Source organism: Myotis nattereri (genome assembly GCF_964212035.1).
Source record: "Myotis nattereri genome assembly, chromosome: 8".
NCBI classification, from domain to species: Eukaryota; Metazoa; Chordata; class Mammalia; order Chiroptera; family Vespertilionidae; genus Myotis; species Myotis nattereri.
In genome coordinates, this window is record NC_138083.1 from 61,778,157 (window position 1) to 61,795,045 (window position 16,889).

General features: G+C 40.9%; 1 protein-coding gene across 1 annotated transcript in view; it reads left to right on the top strand.

Moving 5' to 3' along the window:
• PTPRM (protein tyrosine phosphatase receptor type M) overlaps window positions 1-16,889 on the top strand; it is a 482,851-nt gene that overhangs the window by 355,320 nt on the left and 110,642 nt on the right. The window contains exon 18 of the mRNA XM_081097861.1: window positions 1,176-1,363. Within this exon, the coding sequence (XP_080953987.1) occupies window positions 1,176-1,363 (188 nt within the window). The remainder of the gene's footprint in view (window positions 1-1,175; window positions 1,364-16,889) is intronic.

Consider the following 16,889-nt stretch of genomic DNA (forward strand, 5'->3'; position numbering starts at 1 on the left):
TAGAATATGAAACTCTTAATCTAATAGCACTTTCCTACATAAGACATTTTTAATAGCTACAATTTCTGCAGTTCATTCATCTAATTTACTAGTAGTCTTCCATTAAAACACAGCCTCTTTAGGCTTATTTGACCAAATTTTCACATTAATTTTGTAGTACAATTTGGTTGACCTGTTTCAGAAATTCAAATAAGAAGCCTTAGTCGTTACTTGGTTCTTGGGGGATGAGAAGCAATTGTGATACTTCTTTAACTCCTTTTTGAATAGAGTACATAAACACCTCCATCCTTACGAGAGGGGAGACTTGAGGCTTTGCCCTCTGACCACCTCTGTATAGAAAACTTAACTGTCAAATTAAAGCACAAAATAAAAACTACCTGTAATTATTCACACAGTATTATTGCTTATGCCCTGTTTCCTTTTTCTCCTCTTTTCTCCTGATATGTATCTTCTTAAAAGTGCCAATAAATGGTAAGTTCTCCCATTCGCCCCATGGAGAAGGTGTGGAGGGAATGGGGGTGTGTTTCTCATCTGTAGACCCTGACGAAGCCAGCTGGCTCTGCTGCGTGTCGGCCTGCATGTTAGCTCCTGTAGAACATTCCATGTGTGATGTGCTGGTCCACAGTATTTTGTCAAGCTTTCTGATCCTGGAGCATGCAAAGTGACTCATCACTACCCTTTCCTTTTCCGCTTTTCTTTGATTTCGTGTATCAAGTCCATTCTCATTGCTAGCTTTATAAGCCACACCATTTTGTGCTCTTTTATTTTGCTCACAGAACATTTGTACAGAGTTCATTTTCTTCATCATACAAGTTAGGTAACTAATCTTCAGAAGAAATCCAAGACTGGTTTAATACCAAGCCTTGATGAAGTTTCAGACTGAAACTTCTATAAACTTAGCACCCAGAGGCTAAAGGGTTCTTACCAACCAGCTTTGTGAAAGAAATAGATCGTTTGGACTGCTTTGTAAAAAGCAAGATGTCTGCCTCATTCCTATCAGTATTGCCAATCCCATTTAAATTTCTAAACATTTAACTTTTCTTTTTTGCTAAGCCACTGTAGGGATTATTGCAGCTAGAGGTTAAGGGGATGTCAGCACCACTTCTTAGCATTTTCAGTGACTTTGACATAGCCTGCTGGTTCACCCTCACTCTCTCCTTACCTTCTTCTCCTAGATGAAACCCACACGATGGCCAGTGACACCAGCAGCTTGGTGCAGTCGCACACGTACAAGAAGCGCGAGGCGGCCGAAGTGCCCTACCAGACGGGGCAGCTGCACCCCGCCATCCGGGTAGCAGACCTGCTCCAACACATCACGCAGATGAAGTGCGCCGAGGGCTATGGCTTCAAGGAGGAATACGAGGTGAGCATGAGCTCAGCACCAGGGCCCCTCTCAGCCTTCCTGGGCATCATGCCAGGCACTGTGCTCCCAGCTCACTCAGTCAGCCAGCGGGCCCCATGAGGGCTGCCGGAAGGAGCCCAGGTCTTCCAGCCATGGCTCCATTTCCCTCTGGCGGGGAGATGTATTACTAGGAAGCTAGCGAGCATTCAATGGAAAAAGGAGGGCCACTTGACCTTTGCCCTCGTTCTGCATAAATGCAATGAAAACAGAGCCCCCCAGGCTCTCTTCCTCATTCCTGACCACTTTGGCTTTTCCTGTAATTAAATATGATGGTAAATCCTGATCATTTTGTATAGTTCTCTCAGGGAGAAACTTCCCACTCAAAACAATTATAGACAGCCAGCCGTGCCCTGTGGTGGAGATTAGAGGGACTGGGTAGTGTCATCGTGGTAACGGCTGTGATTGTCCGGCCAGCCCAGGAGCAGGTTGCTGACCCAGGATCTAGTGTGACAGCGTCAGGGCATTTCCAGGAGCGGCAGTATTCTCTGACCCTGTGTAAAATGTAGGGCTCATCTCTTTCACGGCCTCTGTCATTGACCAGTTTTTTTGGAAAGTCCTTCAAGAACTAAAAAGAATGAACTGATTTGAAGAAGTCTGATTCAAAGAAGCCCATGCTACCTGAGTGTCCAAGTCGGGGGAATAGGTTTCTCTTTTTACCTTGTTAAAATTAGGTCACAGTCACTGGTGAAAAAAAAGGTAGCATGCTTATAGTAAAAATAGGGTTCGCCCTAGGCAGTTTGGCTCAGTGGATAGAGCATCAGCCCGCAGATTGAAGGGTCCCAGGTTTGATTTTTGTCAAGGGCATGTACCTTGTTTGAAGGCTTGATCCCTGGCCCTGGTCAGGGCATGCGGGAGGCAACCAACCAATGTATCTCACATCAATGTTTCTCTCTCTGTGTCTCTCCCTCTCCCTTCCACTCTCTAAAATAGAAAAACAAAAATAGAATTATATAGTTATGTGGTTTTTTTAATCTTAGAATGTGTTTCTGGTGCCGTATTGACCTGACTAGCTCACAATTGGAGAACATTTTGTCTGGAATGAGAGTATTTTTAAATCAGTTCCTACCATCTACATTTCCTACAAGTTTCAAACTGCTTTGTCTCCTCTTAGGGAGCACTTGATACTTCATGTTATGTTCCAGGTGCCATATTGTCTTAGGTTTAGCTCCATTTCCAAGCTTACTGGCCAGGCTCCTTACAGCAGTGAGAGCCACACCACTGCAATGGCTGATCTTCTTTTAAGTCTAGGTCTTCAGTCCAATGCAGACAAATAGACAACACTTTGTCTGCTGACATGTGCATCCTTGTATGTTGCCAGTGGACCTGTGTTCAGGTTCAACAAAGCCAAGGAAATGAACTCAAACCAAGCCCCAAGGGTTTGATTTCAGTCCAGGAAATATTTTCAGATGAAGTACTGCATTTAGCAACCCTGGAATTCTTATTTAGCGGTTATTTTAGTTTTACCTTTAGTGATTTATAATTCAGTGAAATTGACTGCCTTTGCATACTCCCTCATGCAGTTTTAGAAGCTAGCTTAGGAATTAATAGGATTAAGAGTAAGACTCCAAAAGCATTAATATCTTATGAAAGACAAAATTAGGTTATTGAGAAAATATAAGCCTAATGAATAGAAGTGATGTCTGAGTTCTGAATGCAAATATTACTCAAATGTTTATTAAAGATATTAATGTCAAAGAGATTAGTTATAGGCTCAAATAACAATTCATAAAGTAACCTGATAATTTTTCATGGACTATTTAAAAATACCTACCTTGGCACTTCCTATAACACATTATAGGTGATATATATTTGAAAGTGTGCAAAAACATATTTTCTATTCAGAGATCCTGCAGAAATATGGCTTGTAAGTGCAAACAATTATACTCATTTTAAGCATATTATAATTCATGATTCACTGAGAAGTTATACTTTGAAATAAAATGATTTATTAATTAATTACATTTTAAATACTCTTTCTCATTCTAGCTAGTCAGCGGATCAGAAAGGACTGCTTAAAAGTAATATGGACAAGTATACCAAATCATCACATTATAGATCTTAAACTTACATAATGTTATATATCAATTATACCTCCATAAAGCTGTGGACAGAAGTAAATGCTTAAACACCAAAACCATTATAAAACAAAGAAAAAGAAAGAAGGAAAAAAGAACATATACTAGAGAGGAAAGCAGGAACAAATAAGAAGGTGCTATTGAGAGAAATATGAAATGGAAAATTCTGTTAAGAATAAGCCTAGCACTGAGTGATTTTCAGATGATTAAATACCCCTCCCAGGGGTCAGGGGGGACAAGGTGCTGATGTTGGCGGGAGGACCCTGGTGGGACAGAGGAGATGGGATGTGAGGAGGGATGCTGGTGGGTGGGGAAACCTGTGCAGTGGCTGCAGGGAGACTGACGCCTGCTAAGCTGTGTCTCACCTCAAGCCTGGAGTCCTATCTTTGCCATCCTTGCCTGCATGTGTCACTGAATCACATGCTCAGGTCTTTTCTAGAGGCACAGCCAGGCTGATGGGAATTAAAGGAACTGTCCAGGCTGTATTTACTGTGCTCTACATTCTCTAATCTTAGGGAATATTTATTCTAGTATGAATCTAGAAGCCCTCAGGCTATTACTTTTTACGTTTATTTGGCTTTAGAACTCTAATCAAAGGTACCTCTTTGAATGGTGCTGTGAAGTGTGTATCTTCCCTTTAACATGTCCCAGGAGTCAGGAGTGTTGTGCAGCCTGGCATAGTGTGAATCCCTCAGGGCAAATACTGAGAGGCCGTGGTGTGGGCATGGGCTCTGGCTCCAGACTGCCTGCCTGTATGGCAACTCAACTCTGTTGCCTAATACTAGCTGTGTTACCTGGAGCAAGTTGCCTAACCTCTCTGGGCTCAGTTTCCTCATCTATGAAATGAAGTAACTGTGGTATCAACCTCATAAGGTTGTATGAGGATTAACTCACTTAATGCATCGTGAATGCTAGAACAGTATCTGACATTCAGCTCAAGTCTTAGCTAGGAAAAGAGGAAAATACTAATACAGGGTGGGACAAAAGCAGATTTACAAATGTTCATCTGGAAAACAGTCCATTCATAAGTAAGAACACAAGCATAAACTGCTTTTGTATATTCACAACTGTAAACCTACTTTTGCCCTACCCTATATAAGATTCAAAGGCAGAAGTTCACGCGGTGTCCTTTATGGGGAAACGGTGACACACTGCGGTTCAGTACATCTGTCATCTCTTGTGGTCGGCACTCTGAGGATACAGTGAGCCAGTCACTTTATGGAAAGGACTCAGTACGTTTTTGCTTTAGCTATAGGGCAGCGGTTATCAACCTGTGGGTCGCCAACCTGTGGGTCACGACCCTTTGGGGGTCGAACGACCCTTTCACAGGGGTCACCTAAGACCATTGGAAAACACATATATAATTACATATTGTTTTTGTGATTAATCACTATGCTTTAATTATGTTCAATTTCTAACAATGAAAATACATCCTGCATATCAGATATTTACATTACGGTTCATAACAGTAGCAAAATTATAGTTATGAAGTAGCAACGAAAATAATTTTGTGGTTGGGGATCACCACAACATGAGAAACTGTATTAAAGGGTCGCGGCATTGGGAAGGTTGAGAACCACTGCCATAGGGCTAGGTAATTTCCCTACTATTTATCAAATATCATCAAAATCTCCCATTAAAAAGTAATTTACATAGTAGGTAGGTTTGATTATGTGAATAAAATTTGAGAACTGAATAAATAAGTATTTTTAAATCAATGCTATCACCTTTAATTGCTAAAATAGTATTTTCATGTCTGTTAGGAAAGTCTTAAGGAATGGTGTAACTGGAGACCACTTCTCAGAAAAAAAAGGTTCTACTGGTGTTGGTGGCAAGGCAGGGTTTAGGAGGAAGTTTAATTAATAAATTGCACTTAATTTACCAGAGAACACTGAACAGGTGGTGTGAATCTGACACTGCTGGGTGCTGGGCGCCCTGCCCTCCGGAAGCTCACTCTGCAGGAGAAAGCAGCCACATAGCGAATGCAGTGGGTTAAACCTCACAAGAGAGACTTGCAGTGGTGCTTTTAAGGCCACTGGGGACATCTGAGCCAGGCTGGGGTGCAGCACTGAGTTAGGATGACCTTTTCCTTAAAGGATGAGCGGGAGTTGACCAGGAGAAGGTGAAAGAGGGCAGCTTTCAGGTAGACACAAGTAGAACAGGGTGCACTGGGAAACTGGCCTGAATCCTAGGAGGGTCTGGTGGGTGTGGGTAGTCGGGGCTTCAGTCATGAAGGGCCCACGTGTCCTACTAGAGAGCTTGGACTTGGACATCATTCTGGAAGCATGGGAAAAGAAGAAAGACACAGATAACATGAGTTTCATTCCTGTACTTGGATGAAGATCTATTTAGTACAAACAGCTTAATTGTTAAACATTATCTGTACAAGGCACACAGGAATTGATCGAAAGGTAATAATCAACCCCCAAGAAAGAAAAGGGAGAGGAAAATGTATCATGGAGAAAGTATAATATGAACTCCATCGCTCTGCCCCTGTTCAGAAATGCTATGGCATGCTTGGCTTGGACACTTGTTGAAGCAATGAATTCCTTCAGGACTGGAGCATGCATGGGGATAAATGTCAAGCGAGTCCCCAGTTGCTACTGTGACTCAGCGTAATCATCCAGTTAGTATTCCTGGTTTTCTTCAATCCATGTCCATTGGGAAAACCTGCCGTCTAGATTGTAAATAGTTTTGAAACAGTGACGTTTTCTCTGTTGACAGTGATTCAACCAATTCGTCTTTATCTTTTCCAAGACAGAAATGTCTGAAAATTGGCCTAAAGACGGGAAGGATTTATTACTGTTCAAGTAGACAACAGAAGTGTGTCCAAACAAAAGGGAAAACATGTGGTGGGGATGAGACGGCGCGGAGTTCAGTGCAAATTTTGTATTTGATTTTGTTCTAACAAGATCGTCGTATGGCATGTCTCACTAGGGAAATGCAATAATTTGATTCAAAAGAAACTCAGACATGAATCACAATAGAAAAGTAAACAGGTTGAATTGAACAGAAAATGGCATATTGTCTGTGGAGAGTGGATGGGGATCTCTGGAGAAAGACAGAGGGGAAAGGGCAAGTTTATTTGCTTTGCTGTGAACGAGGAGCGGGTTCTTTTTCCCAGCAAGTAGAGTGGTGTGTGATAACCCCTTGGGAAAATCTGTGGCTTTTCAAAAAATGAAAAATGGAGGTGGCTGCACTGAAGGGAAACTGTGAGGACTGAGCTGTCCTGCACCTACAGACTTCTGGGCCTGTATGACCTGGAGTGAAAGAGGGTGGTTGGCCAGGATGCAGCAGCTGTACCCTGCACCCACCGGGCGGTCCTACACATGGTGACCTGTGCCCACCATGGCTCTCTGCTCCTGCAGCATTTGAGCTGCAGTGCCCCACATGCCATACTAGTGAGACAGGAGGGGTCCCCCCTTCCCGGTGGCCCTGAATGGCTGGAAGTTGAGATTCACCCCATCTCTAGTCCCCAAAAGGCCTTTGGTCCTCGGTTTTGTCTTGTTTTTAACTCATTCTCCATCTTTGGGGATCCAAGCGGAAAGAGACTAACCTTCAGTACGAAAACAATCATGTGATTCTGAAAGAGTACATTTTTCTCTCATTGTAAAATTAAGAGAAAGGAAGGACGGCAATTTATTTAAAACTGCTCCTAGATAGGGCAACCTGAAAAACACAAATGGCACTACATCCATACCTATGGTACAATTTAATGTATAAGTTAGGCACATTAAGAGATTCACAATAGTAGCCAATAATAAAATAGAACAATTATAACAATATACTATAATAGAAGTTATATGAATGGCTCTGGGGCCATTATTAAGTAAAATTAGGGTTACTTGAACACAAGCACTGAGATAGCACATAGTCAGTATGATAACTAAGGGCCCCTAAGTGACCAATGAGCGGGAAGCATATACAGCGGAGACACTGGACAAAGGGATGGGTGACTCATGTCCCGGGCAGGATGGAGTGGAAATGCACTTGATTTCATCACACTATGTAGAACGACATTCAATTTAAAGCTTATGAATTGTTTATTTCTGTCATTTTCCCTTTAATATTTTTGGACCATGGTTAACCACAGGTAACAAACTGTGGAAAGTGAAACCACGGGTAAGGGAAGGACTACTATGTATTTGACAAAGTTGTGACAAGTTAAGAAGGACTTATCGTTAAAACATCTCACTTGCCCTGCACAATCTGTTTTATATTTACTTGCGTCCCAGGCAAGCCAAAGAAACCTTCAACAAAATCCTGAAAACCACCCCGTCTCTGTGGAGGTTGCGGTTATGATCGCCCGTTCAGATGCCCTTAGATGGGGCAGGCCCTTGGCTGGGAAGGCAGGCCCCGTCTCAGATGGGCTGACCACAGACCCAGAGGAGAGGAGCCAGGTGCCTAATCTCTCCCCTGTGGGAGGTTACTGGCAGAGGGAGAGTGGCATGTACCTTTGGAAAAATTTTAAGAGCAGAGCACATCAGCCCCTTTGTTGAGTTTTGAAAACGGAGACAGGGCAGGTGGAATAATAGGTACTGTGTGGTACTCAGCTGATAGAACCATGGCCTGACACAGCTGGTTCCGTGCGTCCGCACAGTCCGGGGTGGCGGCACCCGCTTCGCTCACCTCCAGCCCACACACTCTTCAGATGTGCTTTTCAGTTCCTATTTCATATTCTCAGGCACCAGCTGAGTCAATCAATTGCCACAATCAGTGCAGGTTATTTTCTATCCCACAGGAAACAAAACAAACAAAACCATTGAAAGCTAAGGACGGGGAGCGGGGAGCGTTGGCAAGCACTGTAAACGCATTAAGAATCACACAGCTGCGCCTCCAGTGGCTGCGGCAGCCAAGTGAGTTTTGATGTGTTTTTTCCTATAATTATGATGGTGATGCAGAGCCAGGCCCATAACAAAATGACAAAAACGTCTATCTGAATTTTGAGGTTGCTTCAAGCTCTTTGGGGCAAGTCAAGTGTATGTGATTATGCTCACTTTCTTGTAGATAAACGTTTCTGCATGTTTTTAAAAGTACAATAGGGTGGATTGTACCATGAATACCTGGTGTATTTATTGTCTAAACTACAATTATGAAAGTGTCTTGTTTTATTTGTTGCCCGCTCCATTTTGTCATGGTAGCTTTCAGGACCTCTTAGGTGTTAGTTGATTGTTTTAAATACACTTTCCTCTTGCCTGTGCCTCTGATAATATCATGTGTAAGCTCAAACTTCAGAAAATTTGGTTAAAAATTGTTATTTCCTATGACCGTCCATCCTCCCTCTGATGATAGTTCATGGCAGTGACATTTTCTAGTTTGTTTGAGGCACTTCTAGTCAGCTGTCTGGCTTTTGTTTTGAAGCTGGGTATTAGAATGTTTTTCCACACTGGGGAGTTAAGCGCTTTTCCCACTTGTTAACATGCTTTCAGTGTCAGATGCCATTGGCCACAGGACCCACCCAGAAGGGACTATAAATGCGCCTAGCACCTGCTGACCTCACGAATATGTGGTACCACTCAGATGGTATCACCTCCCACTGACTTAGTCTAGCGAGTTCCGTCACTGCCCCTCCCTCTCCTTCACCTCCATCAGCAGGTCACAAGTCCTGACTGCTTTCTCTCCCCACAGTTTTTAGTTCCATCCCTTCCTCTCAGTTCCCACTCCCTGGCCTCATCTCTGGCCTGCACCAGGGGAACTTATTTCTTGACATTCAGTTTCCCTCTTCAAACCTGTCCTCCACTCTGCTACCAATTTTCTTCGTAAAACATAGATGTTTTATCACGTTTGACTAAGGCTTAAATAGCTTCTGTGAGTCCTTTCCAGAAATAAAGACTTCAGAGCATGGCATGCTCAGCCCCCCATGACGTGACCTCGGCCTGTATCCCGGGCTCTCATTTTAATCACAGCTGCTTCCCACCAGGTTCCTTATGGTCTGGCTCTTCTGAGTGACTTGCCATCTCTCACACTCCTAACACCTTCTTGTCTCTGAGCTGAGCTTCGGGTTGTGGCTCCGCCTAGGGCAGGGGTGGGCAAACTTTTTGACTCGAGGGCCACAATGGGTTCTTAAACTGGACCGGAGGGCCGGAACTAAAGCATGGATGGAGTGTTTGTGTGAACTAATATAAATTCAAAGTAAACATCATTACATAAAAGGGTACGGTCTTTTTCTTTTTTAGTTTTATTCATTTCAAATGGGCCGGATCCGGCCCACGGGCCGTAGTTTGCCCACGGCTGGCCTAGGGTGACTTCTGGCTCCTTTAGCACTCGCCAAGTCCTTTCAGACCCAACTCATATATCACCTCCTCTTGATGCTTCCCCTCACCTCCCAACCAGGGACAACCATTCCCTTCACAGTCTCATGACTCTGTGTTTGAATAACATAGCAGGCAGCACATCAATTGATAATGCAGTGAACATTATATTCATTGATAATGCAGTGGGCAATGTATTTATATTACAGTAGGCAGTATATTAACTGATATACAGTAAGATATAAATTGATTTATTGATTGATTCAATAGATATTTGACAAACACTGTTAAGTTACTTTATATTTGCTGAATTGATTTCTATGTGTTTGAACACATACACTCCTAGAAATAGAAATGAAATTAAAAAAGATAAAACTATTAAAAACATATGCTCACATGATACAAATCATCACATAGGATCAAATTAGTTAGTGGCATTTAACCAGGAAAAAAAACTGTGCTGACCAACTTGAACCTTATCAATACTGATCATTTGAAAATAGCATACATACATACATACATACATGTCATGACTCAGTGGTTGAGCATCGGCCTATGAACCAGGAGGTTCAGTTCTATTCCCTGTTGGGGTACATGCCCGGGTTGCGGGCTTGCTCCCCACTATGGGGCATGCAGGAGGCAGCTGATCAATGGTTCTCTCTCATCATTGATGTTTCTATCTATCTCTCCCTCTCCCTTCCTCTCTGAAATCAACAAAAATATATTTTAAAAATAGCAAGCATGGACATGGTTCTCTGATTATTTTACCCATTGGATGCCAACCATATGTTTAAACATTTTAGGATAAATATTTGTAATCCATGTTTGTTTTAAATTTCTTATGTAACCACTAATAAAAGTAATAATAAATCATCTAGGTGAAACTCCAGTGCATTTCATAGCATGACTATTACAAGAGAGAAATTTTATATCTTCCTACACAGTTTCAAAGCTCATAAGGTAATTTGTGTTATCATGGACATATTTTAGTGGGAACAAGGTGTTGAGGAGTAGACTTTTCATGCTCTTGCTTAGAATTTTGATGATGATGTCAGTGGTACCTATCTTTGTCTAACATCTAATGTGTCCGCATTGTACAAAGATACACACACACACACACACACACACACACACAGATGTATTTCTAACCTCAAGGCTATTACATTATTATCATACCCATTTTACGGATGAGGAAATTACTCAGAATTTAGTAACTTGCCCAGCCATCCTGCTATGGTGTGGTAGAATTTATTCCATAATCTATTGACTCTAAAGTTCATGTTCTCTCCAGTACATGTTTATATCCACATGCAACACCACAGGGATATAAACCTATGGAAATTAACCTTGTGGCTTTTTATTTGACTTGTGGCTCTATTGCAAGAGTGTTATTTTTCCTCTGTGTTGTTTTGTTTGCTTTGAAGTGTTCTGTCCTTTGGCAGAAGACCCATCCAGCCCTGGGGCCCCGTTGACAGTGCCAACTCTGGTGTTTTAACATCTCCGCAGCAGCAGATGCTGCCCGTTAACCTCGCTCAGTCCCAGCTCTGAAAGCGAGGTCACTCCAGCATTGCTCCTCTCCTGCTCGGGTTTTTCATTGTCGAGAGTTGCAGAAAAATCATTCTGTGGATATCCTCCAGCCTGGTTCATCAAAACCCACCAGGAGCTAAAATCAAGCTACAGGTCTTGGGAGCATGGATTCTATATGCCACCTCCCTGGATTATTACTGCCAATCAACCCAGTACAGGGAGGAAGGGAGAATGGAGGGATAAAAATGAATGTGTAAATTTGAGTTATGTGTGAAAGCCAGGGTTTTCTAAGAGATCCTCTTTGGAAGATAGTGACTCTTTATTCAGTGAGATCATGCAACATGATGGTGACTGTTATGCTACCTGCATCTCTGTTAAATGTGATAACAGGATATTCCCTGTTAATTGGATCGCGTTAACTGGATTCCTAATCTCCAGGCAGAACCAAGATAATACTTTTAATAATGATACAAAAATACAGCCAGTTGAAAATTTAGTTACTTTTTTCAAACAATAGTGTTGTGTAGTAGAAAGGACAATAGATTAATCAGAAGACTTGTATCCCATGTCTCAGACCTGTCATGTCGCTGAAGAATCTCTGCTGAGACCCTAACACGGGACCCTTGACCAAATCACTGTCAGCCGTGAAGGCCAAGTGCTCACTAAGTGTCTCTGATAGCAGTGGTGCCACTACCTCAGTGGGGCTGCCACCTCAGTGGGGCCACACTTCCTGTTTGGTTGACACATTTCCATGGATGGGATGTTTTCTAGTGGGTGGCAGCCATCGCCTAGGATCCGCGGGCTGTTCTCTGGCTTTTCCTCTTGCAGTTTTGAGTCAATTCAGCATTTCTCAGTGAGGTGGTTTCTATCCTGATAATGCCCTTTTTATATTTCCTCCTCTCTCTTTCCCCATTCCCTTTCCCGTTCTCACTTCTAACCCCCACCCCATCTCCACACACTGGGAACTCTTGAGTTGAGAGGATATGGTAATGACATTAATACATATTTGTATCAAGCCCTCAAGTGTCTGAAATGTGTTTATGATCATAGTTGCATTGCATCTTTAATCGCCACTATCCCAGTTTTTAAGGATCATGAATAATAAGAAATATATGGACTAAATGTTTCAAACTAATTTATTTCATATTTTATATTACATAAATTGTCACATGTATTATTAAGACCAAAATAATATTCAATCAGAACCCATATTTTTGGACCTGTCATATCACTTCATAAAGATAATGTGCTGACTTTTTCTATTTCTTCTATTGCATCTTCTGAAATAAAAGTAGTTTTGTATCCATGATGGAATTCATCCATATTATTCAATAACTTATAAATTAAAAAAAAAACTTCTTCATTCCCTTTATATTCTATTGTTGCCCATTAGGGATTCATGGAAAAACCTTTTTATCTGTTTACTTCAGGGAAACTATACAAGAGATACTGAATAATTATAATGCATTCAGTGTTAATTATAAAAATACAGCATATGTTTTTATATGTATTGTATTTATGTGCTTTAGGTAATTATGCATTTGAGTTCCTTGCCAATTTTATGGCCAAAATATTTTACTTGGCTGATTACTAAGTGTACTTTAAGCTTACTACTTGAAATATGCTATAAATTCAATTAACATAATTTATCTGCCTAAAGAGAGAGCTTGCTTTTATTTTTTTATCTATCTTTTTAAATATATATTTTTATTAATTTCAGAGAGGAAGGGAGAGGGAGAAAGAGATGGAAACATCAATGATGAGAAAGAATCATTAATCAGTTGCCTCCTGCTCGCCCCACACTGGGGATCGAGCCCACAACCCAGGCATGTGCCCTGACCAGGAATGGAACTGTGACCTCCTGGTTCATAGGTCAATGCTTAATCACTGAGCCACACCAGCCGGGCTTTTTCTCTATTTTAATAATGAGAAACAGTTGTAAGGATAGAGAGTAACAAAATATGTTTTTTAAGGTTTGCAAGTCCTGATTTCCTGATTTATTGTTGTTTTCCTTTAAAAGCAATACTATTTTTGAAAGAAATTTGAAAATTTTAAGCAAACTATAAAGAAAAAAGACGATAAAAATCACCCATAATCCTGTTGTCAGTTTTCAGTAAAATTCCATCCAATATTTTAACACCTTGGAATGTTGATATAAATAGTTCTATATCTTGTTTTCCCATTTAATATTATATCACAGGTGTTTCTTATGTCTTTGCCGTGAACACACTGCTACGAATAATTCTTTGGATTTTCCTTCATTATTTTCTATGGATGGATTTCAGGAGGGGGAATTAATGGTTCAAAATCAAGTGTTTAAGGTGCTTATAAGTACCGTGCGCTAACCGATTGCGCCACTGGAGCGCCGAGTGTTTAAGGTTCTTTATGCATATTGACAACTTGCTTTCTGGAAAGGTACCAATTCATATTCACCATCAGCGCTCTTGATGAGAATGCTTAACACTGGCACCAAACGCAGCGTTAATTATTTTTTAGTCTTTGCCAGTTTCATAGGTGAAAAAAAAAAAGTATCTCATCATTGTTCCATTTGAAACTAGACACGTCTTCATATGTTTACCAGCCATGGGAAATTTTTCTTTTCTGAATTGTTCATGTGCTTTGCCTCTTACTTATTTTTTACGAGGGTATTGATGTCTCTGATGGGCTTGCATGGCCTCTTCTATAGGCCTACCTTGCTCTTCTTTAGAAATGTGTTGGCTGTCCTTAGGCTTTGTGCTGCCATAATTTTTAAAAATCCTTGTACATGGAAAGTGTGGACAGCCTAGTCAGTCAGCTTCATGAAAAACTGTGTACTTTTGTTTGGAATTTCATAGGATCCATTTATAAAACTTGAGAGAATTACTTCTGGGTAACATTGGATTTTCCTATTCGTTCATGGTTTCTGCTTCCATTTATTTGATTCTTCTTTTATATTTTTCAATAAAGTTTCAAAATGTTCTCTATAAAACCTTGTACATCTTTTAGTTATGTGTACTTTTTTGATATGGTGATAGTATATTTTAAAGTTACATTTTCTTTTTATTGCAAGAATATAGAGTACATATACACACACATTCGCTCTTGCCTTTTATATATTGCTCCTTTGTCCAGAACCATTTTTTCAGCGATCTTTATCACAATCATTTATCTGTAGATTTTTCTGGTGTTTGCTATGGAGAAAACCATGTTTTCAACCTGGTTGTTACATAGTTCCAGTGGTTGCAGGCTTATAACAATGGTGGCCATGCTTTCCTTGCAACATGGACCTCTACTACCCTTTGCTGTTAAGACTGATGACAGTTGTCACACTCGGCCACCATCCTCCCATTATCGGAGACGCTTTCTGCAGTAGCCAGTTATTGCATGTCTCTAACCCAGTAGCAGGCTGCTTACCTTTGTCTTTGCCCTCCGCTCTTTGCGTTTCCACATAGGATGTACATGTGAAATGGAATGAACATTCCTATCTACTTTCCCTTTGCTGCACAGATCTCTCTAGTCTTGATCATTGGTGTGAGTCCCTTGAGAGTCTGATTTTCCTCTCTGAATTATAATTGTTTTAAAAAATGGAATTCTGTGTTCCAGTGCTCATTTACCTCTTCTTTCATGCTTCCCTGGGCTCATCAGTCATCTCCCTCTGTTTCGTCACTGCCCCGAAGCCCGGACTTCAGCTAGGCTCACATATCACCCGTTGCAGCTCGCTTTTCTTCTTCTGTTCTTTCCACTGATGAGCCTTTGGATCTTTGTCTAAAAGCTCTAATTTTTATTTTTTTTTATTTTTTTTTTTTTTATTGCTTTAAGTATTACAAAGGGTATTACATATGTGTCCATTTTATCACCCCGCCCTAGACAGTCCCCTAGCCTCCCCTATCCCCCAGTGTCTTATGTCCATTGGTTATGCTTATATGCATGCATACAAGTCCTTTAGTTGATCTCTTACCCCCCTACCTCCTGCCCCCCAACCCTCCCCGGCCTTCCCGCTGCAGTTTGACAATCTGTTTGAGGCATCTCTGCCTCTGTATCTATTATTGTTCAAAAGTTTATAATGGTCTCTATTATCCATGAATGAGTGAGATCATGTGGTATTTTTCCTTCATTGACTGGCTTATTTCACTTAGCATAATGCTCTCCAGTTCCATCCATGACGTTGCAAATGGTAAGAGTTCCTTTCTTTTTACAGCAGCATAGTATTCCATCGTGTAGATGTACCACAGTTTTCTAATCCATTCATCTACTGATGGGCACTTAGGCTGTTTCCAGATCTTAGCTATGGTGAATTGTGCTGCTATGAACATAGGGGTGCATATATCCTTTCTGATTCGTGTTTCTGGTTTCTTGGGATATAATCCTAGAAGTGGGATCACAGGGTCAAATGGGAGTTCCATTTTCAGTTTTTTAAGGAAACTCCATACTGTCTTCCATAGTGGCTGCACCAGTCTGCATTCCCACCAGCAGTGCACAAGTGATCCTTTTTCTCCACATCCTCTCCAGCACTTGTCGTTTGTTGATTTGTTGATGATAGCCAGTCTGACAGGTGTGAGATGATACCTCATTGTTGTTTTGATTTGCATCTCTCGGATGATTAGTGACTTTGAGCATGTTTTCATATGTCTCTTGGCTTTCTGAATGTCCTCTTTTGAAAGGTGTCTATTTAGGTCCTTTGCCCACTTTTTGATTGGATTGTTTATCTTCCTTTTGTTGAGTTGTATGAGTTCCCTATAAATTTTGGAGATTAGGCCCTTATCAGATATGACATTGGCAAATATGTTTTCCCACACAGTGGGTTTTCTTGTTGTTTTGTTGATGGTTTCTTTTGCTGTGCAGAAGCTTTTTATTTTGATGAAGTCCCATTTGTTTATTTTCTCTTTAGTTTCAAGTGCCCTAGGAGCTGTGTCAGTGAAGAAATTGCTTCGGCATATGTCTGAGATTTTGTTGCCTTTGGATTCTTCTAGAATTTTTATGGTTTCCTGTCGTACATTTAAGTCCTTTATCCATTTTGAGTTTATCTTTGTGTATGGTGTAAGTTGGTGGTCTAGTTTCATTTTCTTGCATATATCTGTCCAATTTTCCCAACACCATTTATTGAAGAGACTATCTTGGCTCCATTGTATGTTCTTGCCTCCTTTGTCAAATATTAATTGAGCATATTGGTTCTGGTCGATTTCTGGGCTCTCTATTCTATTCCATTGATCTATATGCCTATTCTTGTGCCAGTACCAGGCAGTTTTGAGAACAGTGGCTTTGTAATACAACTTGATATCTGGTATTGAGATCCCACCTACTTTGTTCTTTTTCAGGATTGCTGCAGCTATTCGGGGTCTTTTTTTATTCCAGATGAATTTTTGGAGAGTTCGTTCTAGATCTCTGAAGTATGCCGTTGGTATTTTAATGGGAAGTGCGTTGAATTTATAGATTGCTTTGGGTAGTATGGACATTTTAATGATGTTGATTCTACCAATCCAGGAACACGGTATGTTCTTCCATCTGTTTATGTCTTCCTCTATATCTTTTTTCAACGTCCTGTAGTTTTCTGAGTAGAGGTCTTTTACCTCTTTAGTTAAGTTGATTCCTAGGTAGCTTAATTTTTTTGGTGCAATGGTAAACGGGATTGCTTTTATAATCTCTCTTTCTGAAAGT